Source organism: Trachemys scripta, chromosome 2 (assembly GCF_013100865.1).
Source record: "Trachemys scripta elegans isolate TJP31775 chromosome 2, CAS_Tse_1.0, whole genome shotgun sequence".
In the NCBI taxonomy this organism is placed as follows: domain Eukaryota; kingdom Metazoa; phylum Chordata; order Testudines; family Emydidae; genus Trachemys; species Trachemys scripta.
In genome coordinates this window covers 243,417,627-243,433,221 of record NC_048299.1, presented here as the reverse complement: position 1 = coordinate 243,433,221, position 15,595 = coordinate 243,417,627, and the positions used below count along the sequence as shown (strand labels likewise).

The 15,595-nt window shown below is 43.4% G+C and overlaps 1 protein-coding gene across 7 annotated transcripts in view; it reads right to left on the bottom strand.

Moving 5' to 3' along the window:
* Positions 1–15,370, bottom strand: part of MATN2 (matrilin 2) — a 103,754-nt gene extending 88,384 nt beyond the window's left edge. For 5 of the 7 annotated variants that reach the window (XM_034763345.1, XM_034763349.1, XM_034763348.1 and 2 more), the window contains exons 1-2: positions 14,472–14,578; positions 1,817–1,982 (exon numbers count right to left, since the gene is read on the bottom strand). In XM_034763345.1, the coding sequence (XP_034619236.1) occupies positions 1,817–1,940 (124 nt within the window). In that variant the 5' untranslated portion in view covers positions 1,941–1,982; positions 14,472–14,578. Of the gene's footprint in view, positions 1–1,816; positions 1,983–14,471; positions 14,580–15,025 lie in introns of those variants that run through there. The other 2 variants (XM_034763346.1, XM_034763350.1) reach the window with 2 other exon arrangements.
* Between the last annotated feature and the right edge of the window lie 225 nt (positions 15,371–15,595).

Below are 15,595 nucleotides of genomic sequence, written 5' to 3'. Positions count from 1 at the left end.
ATACAAATTATAGCAGCTCCTGTTCAGGGAACTTTTACAAGGCATTCATTAATGGAGGAAATGCAAGGCATTTTCTGGTCTAGCCCATGAATATACATGAAACCTGGAATCAGACCCTTTGGTTCCTACATCACATTACAATTAATTGAGTCCCCCACCTAGAATTCAATAGCTCTTTGACCCATACAACATATAGTCATTTATTTCAGGGTCTAACTAACTGCTGTTTCTCTAAATTCACTTAATAGTTTCTAGATTTCAAAGAAGCCCTGTTTTTCATACAAGTATCCCATACAAGTAAGATTCAGACAGTACTAAAGTTTCATCTAGTATAAAATATGGGTATTTCTTTGGTGTTCATAAATTAGACACATTTTGGAAAGCAGAAATCAGTGCTAACAAGAAACAATCCCAACAAGTAATGTGTCTATAGTCCACAACCCCAGGTGGCTCATTGGAAAATATCTCCACTTTGACAAAACTCAGGTGCTCCTTTCTCTTCTGCCACTCCAGCCCACAACCAAACTCAAACACCCACTTCTTCCTCATGCTTCTGAACACTTCTTCTAAGTGTCCAATCACACCCCCTTGATTCATTAAGGTCATGCTATATGGTGGACCCAGGAATGATAAATGGGGATGTGTGTGTTGGGGGTAATAGGGATTTAGGTTGGAGCTAAAGACTGCCTAGTTGAAAGAGAGGCTGGCAGCATAAAAAACTGAAGTAGCTAATAGATCTGAGCAATTCCATTAGCTAAATTTGGTGAAATTCAGTTAGGTTATCATGAATTAAAGGAATAAATCTGTGTTTAATTCTGGAGTTTCAGAAGTGACCTATATCCACAATATTACCATCATGCATGGGAGGGAGGGGTTGGAGTTTGTAAATATGTAGTTGTTAGAACCCAAAGGGGAAAAATGGGCAAAATTTCAGAATGAACAGTTTAAAATGTTTCTTTTGCAAAAGGGAACAATGAAAAGTCACATAGAAAAATTAGTTGTCCTCTGAAGAATTATTGTACCAAATCTGGAGTCTAAATTCACTAATAAAATATAAAATACAAGGATTTTAGTCCTATTTTAAGAGAGAATCAAAATGCAACCTTAACTGTAAAGTCAATTCCCGTGGCTCTCTACTATGGCATATTTGTAATTCATCCACTCAATTATATTAGATTGTGAGTAGTGGAACATGACCCTGACTAATTCATGACTTCCAAAAAGCTGACCAGACCACTATCTTATGAAGTGGGATCCATGATCAACCAAAATGTACTGGGCAGCTCTATATATTCCAGCCACTAGCTAAATGTTAGTCTCCTCCACAGCTTTTCAGCATAGCAGGGGAAATCTCTACCCATTTGAAGAAAATCAACATGATGAAAATGAAGGGATTATCTTTGAGTGTCTAAATAGGAGACCAATAAGGTCCATTTTCATCAGCTGTTGATTAAATTTGATACAAATTCCCTCATCCCAGCAAACACATGCACAGCTGGAACTTGCTAAAAAGTGCAGTGGTCAGACAGCTGTGACAGGACCTCATATAAACAGCCTCTCTCTAAACAGGTAAGACAGGATCTCTCTCCAATGCAATAGTCCCATATCACACATTTATTTGGAGAAAACACACACCAGTTAGAAATAAATTACATCAGTCTAGCAGATTGATAGCAAACTCCTTCTCCCAACAACAAACCGATAAGTCAAAATCTCTCTCATTCCCCCCTGCAGATGGCAGACTTCCTTTTACTATAATTATCCCAGCCAGCATCTGGCCAATAAGCCATGCATTTACAGTTTGTGAGTAAAATACCTTGTGGGTTAGCACCATTTCTTTGGCTTGAAAATGCTGGTGGAAGATGTCTCTCCCTGGCAGAGGCACTGAAAAGTAGAGTTTGTCCAAACAGCAGTAGGAAGCATGTAATCATTTTCGTCATTTTCGTGAAGAAAAAGCAAGATGGACAATCAGGGATGCAAAACTGTGACAAAGAAAAGAAATGGAAATGAACTCTTTGATTAACCAAACTATGTGTACTTATGCTGTGCTTATGACAGCCATCCTGCCCTCACTTCCCCCGTTCTACCACACCCAGACACACTGGTTTAGAACAACTCTCATATCCATCAAAAGACGGGTCGACATAATTAAGTAATTCACGTTAGCAGACTACAGTTTGGCCTTTATGAGACTGGTATAAATAGATGACCTTCATAGCTGACATTGTTAACAGATCTACTCCTAGGTCATTCACAAGAAGCAAATTGATGGAAGTCTAGAAAAGGGACTTTCACTCTGTGATCCTACCACTTACTATAAGTAGGTTTGAAATAGCTAAAAACAAAGCACCACCCTGTTCAAAACACTGAACTTTCAGTCGGTGGAGTGTATTTTCTAAAAATAAATTGTCACCTTATACCATCTAGTGCTAGTAAACTCTCAAAAAATATGCTTGTGAAGAGTTGCCGTGGATTTGGTGGAAGGAAGACACACACCCACACACACATGAATTTCAAGAAAAAAGCTCAATTGGCTGCACCTTTCACACTTCACTTCTCAACTCCTTTTCCCTTTTACACAGGGCCAGAGGTTCCTGAGATTTTTTTGCCACTACTTCTGGTCCATGGCACAGATTTGAAGATCACAGAGTTCCAGTCCGTTTCTCTTCAAACTTACTGTTGACAGTGTCTTACCATAGTATCCTCAGTCTTCCATGTCCTTTCTTGCTGTCCTCTTCCTGATCATTCTTTTCCTATTCTTATCACAAGTCCAGCCCACTTCAAACATGTGTTGGGATCCACTAGGCATAGCTACCGGGTAACTCGGGAAAGTGGAAGGCCAAAAGTGCCGATGAAGCTCTTTTGCTCTGGGCCTATCTGTGAACCACAGTGACTCCATCTTGGGAACTCTCACCTACTTCTATGCTAACTGCTTACATGCTCTGAAGTAGGCTGAAGCAGAAATGTATTGGTCAGCATTTCTGGCAGATGGCTGTAGTTTCACTCATATTAGCAGAAATAATAGAGATAAGGAGGGAACAGAGAGAAATAGTTAGTTTGTAGCCGCTTTCCCATATATCCCCAAGGTATTTAGTGCAAAGGGTCAAGGGATGTACCTTGTTCTCCCTTCAAAATGACAAATGTATCCGCAACAGATGTCTCTTGTATCCCCTTCCCCAAAATAATATGTATTCTGTGTAACCTGTTATCTATAGGTCAGCATAATGACGCAAAAGAATCAAGGCTAAGTTGTTTGTTACTAGTTATAAAAAGGGCCTGTTCGGCCATGTAAGGTGTGTCTCTCCTCTGGCACGAGCCGATGGGAGCACCCTCTCAGCTGACTGACAAATAAAGGACCTGGTACCCGTCTTCTTGTCTCTCCGTGCCTCCTTGGTGTAATTAGGTAAGCTCCGGGGGGAAACGGGCCCTATTTGGCCAACACATGCACTCTCCAGCCTATCACAGAGTCACAAGTTTCTCTTCCCTGTGCACTTGTTCTCCTCAGTATATTATTTTCTACTACCTGTATCATCTTCTTTTCTTCCATCTCCATAAGACCCACAATTTCCAAACCATAGAGCAGGCATGGGCAAACACACACAGCATACATTTTTCCTTTCAGTTTGTTACCTACTTGCCAGTCCCACAGAACTCCTGCCATCTTTTTCACTGCTGCCCCTGCACATTGATTCTTCTTTTCAATTCTCCAGATCTCTCTAATGGCACTAAATGTGCTTCCCAAGTACACAAATTCAGTCTTCTGATTCAACTTCTCTCCTGAAACTTCAAATCAGCAGCTCTTCTTCCACCTCCCCTACTTTCATAATTTCAGTATTCTTTGTGATTACCTTCAAACCATGGCCTTAAAACACAGATGTCTGCTCTGATAGCAAAAAGTAATTAGTAAATAAGGTGTCAGCCAAAAGGACCAAGTCATCACCATACATTAGTTTTTCCTGAGTCTCCACAGGTTTGGTTTTCCTGCTCATTAACTCCATAACTAGGATGAAGAGAAACGGATTCAGTACACTGCCTCGTCTCAATCACACTGTCACCTCAAAACTTTCTGATATTCCATATATTGTCATCACCTTAGCCCTGGATCCTTGATACAGTTCCTCTATCTCCGCCACTTCTTGAAGTCCTTTTACTGTCCCTCTCAATGCCCCAAACACCAACTCCTGCGGAATCAAGCCATATGCTTTCTCAAGATCAACAAATGCTACATAGCAATTATGCACTCCATTTACACTACTTTCAGACTTCTGTCTCATTGCAAATATTGAGTCTATAGTACTCCTTCCCTTCCTAAAGCCATGTTGCTCCTCATCTATATTGTCCTTCACCTCAACCTTGCTTCCAAAACTCTCTCAAGGACTTTGAGAGGCTGACATAACAGGGTGATGTCCCAATAGGTGGTTGAATCATTTGCATCTCCCTTGCCCTTCCGAAGAGGTACAATCAATCCTGTTCTCCAGTAATATGGTAGTCTAGCCTGAATCCAGCAAGCAAATAATAATCCATTAAGCCACTTTATTCTAGTATCTTCAACTGTCTTGATCATATCATCAGTTCTCATCTTCACCAGCTGGTTTACCATTTTTTGTTGTATTCAGTGCTTCTTCTACCTCCTCTACAGAGATCAACACCTTTTTGAGGCTTCCCCATAAATGTCGATGGTGCTTGCTTGAGTAACTTTCTCTTCTCATTTAACAGCTTCCATACCTCTGTCACCTCTGTAGGGTTAATCACCACACAGTTCCCATCCTACACACATAAAGATTTATTCATATCTTGTGTTTCATGATTCCTTTTTTTTTTGCCAACCTAAAAACCAGTTTCCTGCCATCTTCCACCAACTTTCTATATAATTCCTCTTCAGTCTCCATTCTTGCCTCAGCAACTACTTTTTAACCCCTTTTTGCCAGTATGTATGCATTTTTTTTATTGTTTCATTATCACAACCTGCTTCCTAAAACTCTTGGAATAATTCTTGGTTGCACCTTTATGAACATAAAATCCATCTGTAATGCCCAAGAGAAGCAAAAGTAGGTCTTGTAAGCTAAATTTGAGGCCATTTTACCCTTTCCTAATTGGTTGACAAGGGATTTCAAATATCAAGGTTCAATCATAGTGCTACAGGCACCCCAGAGGTTATCTAGATAAATTTTGAATGTCTACCAGTACAAAACAGCAAATCGTTCATGCTGAGATTGTACCACTATTAACCCTTCATCAGTCCTGACTGGTTATCTTTTTTTCCCTGAAGGGACTGAGTTCTCCTACCTCCCAAGTGCCAATGAGAAACCATGTACCTCTATCCACCCACAATCCAAATTTCAACCTAATAATTTTGCAAGGCTACCTGAAACAAGATACCACTATGCCCTGTCATGCTTGGCACTGAAAGGGAGTGGGGGTGGGAGGAAATTCTGAACACTCTAGTCTGGCTTCTGGAAACTTATGCAACTGCTACTTAGCCCAATCTTCTTTGACTCTAATCAACACCATTCCATTTCCTGATATCCCATATAGCCCACAAAATAAATTATGTTTGGTCATCCACAGTTCCCATACATGGCACTGATAAGGAGCATAAGCTGGTTCCAGTGCATACCCTCAGTGCTTTCCTAAGTGATCCTGACTGCACCCTATTTGAATCCCAGCCCTCCCCCTTTTTGGCCAACCACCTCCAAACCCAGAACATGATGCTGTGGTCAATGGTTCTTACAACCTGAGGGGCAACCAGTTCAGAACGCATGAGGAAAGAAGTTGAGAGGTGAGGTAACACATCCCAGGAATCACCCCCCAACACCTACTGCTGGCTACCCATACTTCACCACCAAGGAGCCTTGCATTGGTAGCTGGCATGGTGATATCAGTGCAGAAAAAATGGATTTAGTTTACTCAGGAGGTGGCTATATGAGAAAAGAGTCCTATGAAAAATGGCAAGGATCTGGTAACGGGTAAGGAGAAGTCTCAGCCACATGGAGGAACAAGCTGGCAAATTTCACAGGCAACATTAAATCTCATAAGCACTTTTTAATGACAATTATCATCTAAACCAGGGGTCGGCAACGTTTGGCACGCAGCTCGCCAGGGTAAGCACCCTAGCGGGCCGGGCCAGTTTATTTACCTGCTGACTCGACAGGTTCGGCCGATTGCGGCCCCCACTCGCCGCAGTCAATGGGGGTGGCGGGAAGCGGTGCGGGCGAGGGATGTGCTGGCCGCGGCTTCCCGCTGCCCCCATTGGCCCGGGACGGCAAACCGCGGCCAGTGGGGGCCGCGATCGGCCGAACCCGCCGCATCAGCAGGTAAATAAACTGGCCCGGCCCGCTAGGGTGCTTACCCTGGCGAGCCGCATGCCGAACGTTGCCGACCCTTGATCTAAACAATGCTTTATAAGATATTAGAAATGTTTTATTTAGTACATGATCCCCAAACCTGATATGCAGAATCATATAGGGCTCCAGTCCTATCCCAGGAGCTAGCAAACTAAGGGTCCCAATTCTGTGAGGCTTTGAGTAAGTATTTGGAATCAATGGATGTTCAGCAGCACCTCACAGGAGGTGCACAGTACCATATAGGATAGGGCGCTAAATCTGTCCCTCTGAAGAGCAGAGACCCAGCAATGTGGTTATTCATGTTATGGCCCATCGTCCACTCATGATCTGTCCTTGTGTAGGCCCCACTCCACTGCAACCAGACTCAGTTTCTGACCAGCAGCCATGCAACAGGCCTTAGAAGCAGTGGATCTCTCTACTGGGGATGTGGTGTTTTGGTGCCTGCCCCAACTCCCCTTCAACTGTTTTCATACCAGGCCCCTAATGCAGAGAATGGGGTGCAAGTGTGGCCCCTTCTCTTGGTAGCAGCAGAATTTGGGGCCTTGTAGGCCAGTTTTCCCTCTGAAGTAGAAATTAGTGAGGCAGACTCAGGTATTTCCTTACTGTAATTTGTTTCCTTGAACAGAGATGAGACAAACTTACACTTGGCACAATACTATTCAATATCTTTTATTAGTGGCCTGGAAAAAAATATAAAATCATTGTTGTTAAAGTTTGCAGATGACAAAAATTGTTGGAGTGATAAATAATAAGGACAGGTCAGTTCTATAGAGCCGTCTGCATTACATGGTCAACTGGGCTTACTCAAACAACATGCAAGGAGATGTTCGTGGGAACCAAGAACATAGGTAACACTTATAGGATGGATGGACTATTGTTTGGAAAGCACTGACTCAAAAGGATTTAGGAACTTTTGAAAATTGGAGCCTAAGTGTCATTGAAAGTCAATGGGATTTAGGCTCCTAGATTAATAAGTGACTTTTGAAAATAGGACTTAGGTGCTTTTGAAAATTTTGTCTTAGGGATCATGGTGGATAACCATTTAAACATGAGCTACCAGAGTGATGTGATGGCTAAAGGGAACAAATGTGATCTTCAGATGCATAAGCAGGGAAATATTGAGTAGAAGTAGGGAGATATTATGATCAGTGTATCTAGCATAAAAAGGATGTTGACAAATTGGAAAGGGTTCAGCAAAGAGGTACAAAAATGTTTCAAGAGCTGGAAATCTTGCCTTACAGTGAGAAAGATTAAAGAAGCTCCATCTGTTTATCTTAACAAAAAGAAGAATAAGAGGCAACTCGATCATGGTCTATAAGTATATTGGGATTATATACAGTAGAGGGCTCTTCAATCTAGGAGACAAAGGCACAACAACATCTAGCGACTGGAAGATGGTTAGGTAAATTCAGACTAAGGATGTTGTAGATTCTCTATCACTTGAAATCTTTAAATGAAGATTGCATATATTTCTAAAAGATAAGCTATCACTAAACCAGGAGTTATGGACTCAATTCAAGATTCACTTGGTGGGCCTGTACTATGCAGGAGGTCAGACTAGATGATCATAATAGTCCCTTCTGGTTTTAAAAATCTATGAATACAGCACACAAGCAACAATCACTTTCAGAAACTCAAGAAAAGGAACTTCTCCCTTCTTCCAGAAGCAGTTATCTTGTACCTCTTTCACTCTGCCTCAGATGTCTCACTGATTCAATCCATGAGTTATCTGGGAAATCCCTAGTTGAAGGCTCTGGATATCTACATGGCCTGGAAACATGAGCCTGGGCATAATCTCCTTTTTTGCAGCTGCTCTGGCACATAAGGAAACCTTAGCGCTTCAGCTAAGGATAATGCTTTAACCCACACAATACACTTCACAATTCTCTGGATGCAGTTACAGCATGGCACCTTTAGCTCCTTCCATGGGGAGTTTCAACTTGAATGCTTAAAAATCAATGGGCACTACTGTGCAAACCATTAGAAATAGTGGACATCTCTATTTGGGCTGTGGAGTTCTGATGCCTGCTCCAGCTCTGCTTCAACTGTTCTCATAGCATGTCCTCTCTGCTGAGAATGTAGTGTGAGGGAAGAGCTCCGGACTGACCACAGGGATCCTGGAACAGCAGCTATGAACCCCACAGTATGCCATATTGATCACATGAGCAATAAAGAAGTTGTGGCTAATATGCTGCACTCTAAGCGCCAATGAAACAGTGGGACATTCTGAGACTAAGGGTCAGCTGAAGACAGGACTGCGTTTTTCTGGTAGCTCTAGCTGATACTATTGGAGCTTATAGGGCGTTATGCCTTCACTGCTTCCTCACCTCCTTCACCTTAGGGGACACCAACAAGGCACTCAGAGACCTCTGCAGCAGACCTTCCTTTCTCCCTGGATTGCTGCTTCAGTACAGGAGCCAACCAAAGTATCTGTATCAGAAAATCCTCTTTAGAAAGCCAAAAGGAGCTCTCCACAGGACAGAAAATGTAGAGCTTTCAAGATATCTTTCCCACAACTGCTCTTATGATCACTATAGAAATTGGGCAAGCTAATAAGGAGGTGAGTTTATACACAGGAACTAAAGTGGGGTATCAAGCTGAACCACCAGTGGTGTAATGTGTCCCTCCTCTCCACTCAGCCCAAACAATCTGGGAGACTGGACCAACCACAAGGCAAACCCAGTTTACCCATTTCCCATTGCACCCTCTAATGGGGAGTCCTGGAGACAATGGCATATCACACCCCTCCCAACTGAACCACTGACTTTTTGAGGTCAAAGGAAACCACTGCTTTCTGTTTTCTTCCTTTGCTTTGGGCAAACTCAGCCCAGCTGTAGGGCTGGACTACAGGAGGCTCAAAAATAATATGAGCAATCACACATTTTGTGATAATTCAGGAGAGTAACACAAAGCAGCTGTTCCACTAGTTCTGTGACAGTACCAAATCCCCATATTCTTAGTTTTGATGCTTGGTAACTATATCGAATTAACTGGACTTTATAGTGCAATTTCTCAGAAACAACATGAGCAATCACACAAAAAATGATTTTATTTGTAGCAATTTTTAAGAATTCAAATTTTATTAAACATCTTATATAGTCTAACACACACAAAAATCATAAACATAGCTAAGCATGTAAGCAAGTACACATCTGAATACATTGCCTGTTGTAATATTGTGCATGCAGCTCACAGTCAGACCTACACCAAATATCTTTTCATTTTGTCTGAGCTGATTATAATTAATTTTAAACTACGTATGGTAAAAGAAAAACTTGGAAAGTTTTTAGAACCTCTTAACTCTTAGTTCTCTTACTAGATCCTTACTAATAGTTTTTGACTTACCAATAATATCTGCTAACCCATTAATATTTTATTTGTATGTTATAATAATTTGAGTGTAGCTCATAGTTAGAGCTCAAGACCTTCACCAGTGTAGTCACTGAAGAACAATTATAAGCTCCATAAGTTGTATAGTTCAGCCACCCCCCTCTCCCCCCCCAAAAAAACCCTCAGTGATCCTTTAACAGCACTAGGGATGTAAATATCATTTAAAAAGATAACCGTTTAAACTATTAAAATATCGGTTAATCGATTAAAGGGAGAGGGGCCCCAGCTACCTAGTTTGGCCCAATGCGGCCTCCACAGACGCTCCAGGCCAACCCAGCAGCAGCTTCCCTTCTCTTCACTAACCAGGGCGCCATCCACCTCCTCAGCCGAACTCTTTCCAGTGGCTTGCAGCACCTGCCTGCCTCCCCATCCTAAACACGTTCTCCCTGCCCAGCTGGCCACCCCTCCGTGAAGCTCCCAGGGCCGGCCCGGGGCTGCTCTGGCCAGCCCAGGGCTGCAGTCAGCCATGGGCTGGGATCGAGCTGGCGCGGCCCGGGGCAGGAGAATGGGATCGAGACCTGTGCGCAGGTGGGTTAACAGACTAATACTTACCAGTTAACCATTTAATATTTTACATCCCTAATCAGCACCTACTAAAAATTTTACCATTTACTTTTTACTGTTGATGTAAAAGGATTATTTAGTTTTCTTATCTTACAATTTTTGACAAACAAGATATATTAAGAAAAAAGTAAAATGAAAATAAAAAACCTTTTGCATTCCTTAGAAACACAAAGCATATTATAACATATTTAACATTTCAGCTTCCACATTGCAATGTCACTGTGCTATATAAATGTCGTAGTAACACTTTCTTGCTCACTCACCCAATTTAATTATCTAATGAACTTAGTGAAAGTGTTAAGTATATTTTCTTTGAGAATACATTTCAAGTTATATTTTATATCACTTCATTTTCTACATCTCTAATGAAATAAGAAACAGTAATATAGCATCTATTAGTTATTTCTAATGCATCCATCTCTGTGATATCTGGCCCCATTAATATCATTGTGGCTAATATTGACAACATTATTAAAAGCAACTAATGATCATTTCAAGAATTTCAGAAATTTACCATAATAAAAGTTTACAGTGATCTTGGAAAGCAATACACCCATAGAATGGTTCACTCTTCACAATTTCCACTGAGCAAGAGTTACCAAGGGGGATTCTTATTTTATGACAGCATCAATCTCCCTGTTATTTTTCTTCAGTTGCTGCTTGGACAATAGATCTTTTCATTAAACTTGTTCTTTTGGGGCAGATACATCTGCACTCTCCAGTTATGGATCTGTTCTAGACATCAGAGTTTCAAAATTACCAGAATAGTAGCACTGTGGTGCTGAGAAATTTAGTTTTGTCCACTCTGAAAAGGCACTATATTTGTAAAGTGCAAGTTGGCTGTTCAGTTTTGTCTCCTAAAGTACAGCTACTTAGTTACAAACTGAAGGCTCTATTTAAAAAAAACAAAACAGGCATGCTATCTTATCCATACTGACCCCTATGCTGCTAAGTCAGGTTGAAGAAAGGGTGAACTGAACACCACCATCTGCCTAAAATGTTCAGGATATGAAGTAGTGCATTCCAGATACTCCTTATTTATAATGTAAACAAAGTTGAATTGTGAGCATGCCTTATCAATTAGAATAATCTGTCATTAGTGGTCTGATTATATGTGAAATAGTGGCAGTTGGTGTTTTCTCCTCACCTGAGTAGAGTGTACCAATCATACTAGATTCTTTATATCTGATTAGTCTTCCTCTAGTTTGTATAAGCTGCCTAAAATATCCCTTACTATTATATTCTTCGGCCTCAGTCCTGCACACATTTAAGCATGCATTATACTTTACTCATGAGTAGTCCTACTGAAGTCAATGGAACTACTTATAGAAGTAGTTAAGCATGTGCATATCTGCAGGATTAGGGCCTTAATTGCAGCCTCACATAACTAGCCTAATGTTGTATTTTCTTTATTAAAAACTTAACATAGAAGTACATCAGATTCAGTTTTAATAATTTTTTATAATATATATATATATATATACACACACACATACCCACACACGCACACAATTATATATTATATAAAGCCAAATTTTAAAAATCTAGATTTTAAAACACACGTTTGAAGGAAATAGTATGGAATATGATTAAAGCTGTTTTCGGTTTCAAAGATTTCAGTTTTCATAGAAAAATCATATGCATGTCTCACTGTGCCCATTATTAGAGTTCCTTATCCCTAGACGTGTTGAGATTTGTTAAAACTATGCCTTCTATCTTAGTGTTCCTTATTAGGGCAGGCATACCAAATCCCATATGATTTTTTTTCCAATCTCTCAAGCTAAACAGAGTCAGGCCTGTTCACTTCTTGAATGGTGGCCTAAGAAGAAAAGCCAAATGCTTCAGAAAGTGCTTTGTAAATCAGTAGGTTGCATTCTTCCCCTCTGAGTTAACACTAACCTAATGTCCAGCATCATGTTAGGGGTCAGTATGATACTGAAATGCAGTCTTCTAAAACTGAGATCCTGACCATTTGTGGTCACTGAAGATCCCAGAACAATTTTCATGAGGCTAGAGAGTATCATCAACTGGCTAATTTCCAGATTAACTAAATATATTCTACTTAATTTATATTCCCCTGCCATTTCAACTGGCTACAGTGTTCTTCAGAACTATTTTTTTGTCTTGACAAAACAGTTCCTATGTTTTACCCCAGAGGTGGCCACGATTCAGCGATGAGCCATTTGTAAAGAGTTTAAGGATAATATATAACTGTAAAATATCATATATACTTTTGGTCAACTATTAAACAGTTATTGTGAGGTCAAATTTGCCCCCAAATTTACATCAGTAAGTAGTAGTAGTAAAAACAAGTTTTTACAAAACCTAAGACCAACGTAAATGTTAAATGTTACATAAGATACTGAAGTACGTGAATGGCCCCATAAAACTGGGCGCTTAGTCTTACATAATTCATAATCATATTGAATATAGGATAGGCTATGGAGTCACTTCACCCACCACTGAACTGTAGCTATCTGTGTGGTGGCAGGAGTGTCAGTTAGTTGTTTGACAGCACCAAAAAATGAAGAAATACACTTATGTGCCTGCTCTGGTAAAATACATTCCTCTCCTCTTCACTCCTCAATAGTGAACAACACAGTTAATACTAGAACTTAAAAAAAAATGTGTCTACTCAGGACTTCATAGTTGTCATAATTCTCTGCACCATGACCACTCAGAACTTTACAGCGGAAACTGGGGACATAACTCAGATTCTCCTACTCCAAAAGCATAGGCCCCTACCACCTGAGTTCAAAGGAGTATCTCCTTTAGCTACAGTATAGTGTTTATGACACACCATTGAGCTGTTCTGAGACTGTGCAGGAGAAAGCAGTGAGGCCCATACACATTAGCTCTTTCATTACATACAAAATACAGTTATAAATATAAAACAGAGGTTGCTAATGGTGTTTTCACATTTACTCCCTGCAGCAGCAGCACCTGGGCTGGAGGGGAGAGGCGCCTCTCCCGGCCGCAGCAGCTCTGGGTCTGAGGCGGCAGGTCTGGGGCTGGGTTGGGGCCGGGGGAGGGGCGCCTCTCCCCCAGACGTGGCAGGTTTGGGGCTGGGGGAGAGGCATCTCTCACCAATATGGAGGTGATGTGTGACACACAACAAAATTCATGTGGAAGGGGTGGGGCTGAAGGGTTTGGAGTGTGGGAGGGGGCTCAAGGCTGGGGAAAAGGATTGGGGTCCGGGGGGTGAGGGCTCTGGCTGGGGGTGTAGGCTCTAGCTGGGGATGTGGGCTCTATGGGGGATTCAGTGTGACTATTTTTTACTGCCCTATAGTACCTAAGAATAGTAGCAAGGATCTGGTTGTCTATGAGAGAGGCAGGGCAGGTAGCGCTTTCAAGCCAGAACTCTAAGCACCAATTAATCTTCTTGACTCCTCTATAAAAAGGTTTGACAGAATGTGAGGGTTTCTTTTATTTCTCATTTCAGTTGATAATCTCAATGTTTATTTTTAAGCATTCTTTTCAGTTTTTATTGATGTACACGTTCACAATTGCCCCAAAGTTTGGGTTTTAAGCATTTTTTCTATTTTTATCCATTTAAATTTTCACAGTTGTGGGAAAGTAGGGACAGGTGTCAGATGCTGGGAGAAGCAGATAGTTATTTAATGACAGTAGAGGTTGAGATTCAAAAAGTTAAAGCTTTATAACCATTACAACACAAATTGTCCACATCACACGTCAAAAGATACACAGTAAATATCCTTAAATCCAACTCTAAGAAGTTCTCAAGCAGCATTTTTCTTTCTTTGCCTCTGTAAATTTCAAGTATCCTCAATGGAACTATTATTTCACCAGCTGGTGTATGCACCGATACAAGCTAATGCTGCCAAGCCCAGCTATGCATCTGGAGAGTCCATCTCAAACCCCAGCGCTGGAACTGGGTAGCGGCTGTAGACTTCAGAGAGGAAACTAGATCTCCCCAACTGCCCCGATCCCCGCCCGCTCAGGAGCTGTTCGGTTCCAGCCCTGCTCTGACCCAGCCACACCTGTAGCCCAGCGGGCTCCGCAGCTCTGCGCTCTGGCGGGGCGCTGCGCCCCAAGGCTTGCTCGTGCCCGTCGGGGAAGGGCAGGGGGGAGCCGCGCAGGTCCCCGCGCAGCCGGGCTCTACCCGCGGAGCGTTGTGCTGTCAGGGTGCAGCGGGGCAGAGACGGCGCTTACCTGCGGCGCTGGCCCGGCGGCTGCTGCCTGCGAGCCCGGGCAGGCTGAGGGCGAAAGCCGGGGCGCTCCGCACAGAGCCGGCGAGCGCCCTCCGGGGAGCGCGGCAGGCCGGGGAAGAGCCGCCCGCCGCTGTGGGCGGGGGCCGGGACGGCTCTGTCTGCGCGCACGCGGGGGCGCTCGGCTGGCTGGGGCGGGGGGGGGGGGGCTCTCGGAAGGGGCGGGGGGGGCGGGGCGCCCGGCTTCGAAGCTAGACTCGGCTCATCTCCTCCCGGGCTCGCCGCGGGGGAAGGGCCCCACACCCTTGTGCCGGCCGGGGGAGGAAGGAGACATTGCCCCCCCCCCCCGACACGCGTGAGGCCAACTGAGGCCCGGCCGAACGTGCTCCCAGAGCCAGTCCCTCAGTGGGTGCCGGGAGAGCCCCTGGGGCCGCCGCCCCTGCAGGAGGGCCCCGGGATCCCCTGCTTGACCCCGGGCTAGCGCAGCTGCCAGCTCGGCTCCTGGAAGATGCCTCCGCCCCCCGCCGTACCCCCACCCCGTTATTGCGTGTCTCAGACCTGGCTCTGCTGAGGAACGTGCTTTCTGCACAGCAGAGGCTGGGGGGAGTTCCTGTCGCGGCTCCTTGCGATCCCCGGCAGGAGAGGCTTTCCCGGCCACAGGGAATCTCCTCTCAGGAGCGGGGCAGGGAGCCTCAGCTCGTCGTGGAAACTGGGAGCGGTTTGGTTTTCCCGGGCACCAGAAGTTCAGTCCAGGATCAGCAGCATCCTTCTTCTCCCAGCCTCTGATCTGAGCGTCAGCCATTGGCACCAGGCCGGCGCAGTTAGTGATTCCTTGCCAGGGAAATCCACCAAAGGAAACGTTGGGAAATGGAAATCCCATTCCCCACACGAAGCACCTCCAGGGCCAAAGCAAACCGTCCCCAGTGAATCATGCGGTCTTCCTGCCCTCAGACGTGGTTTCTCTGTCTGCATGGAGGCTGTGGGAGTTTCTGTAGGGGAAGCAGATTGCAGACCTAGTAAAGTAAAGGGATCAGATGGGGTAAAGATTGTTTATTAGTTAACACTGGAGTGAAGCCTGCTAAATAATAAATTGCTTAGATGGAAAAATCTGGACATGGGCTTTATAGC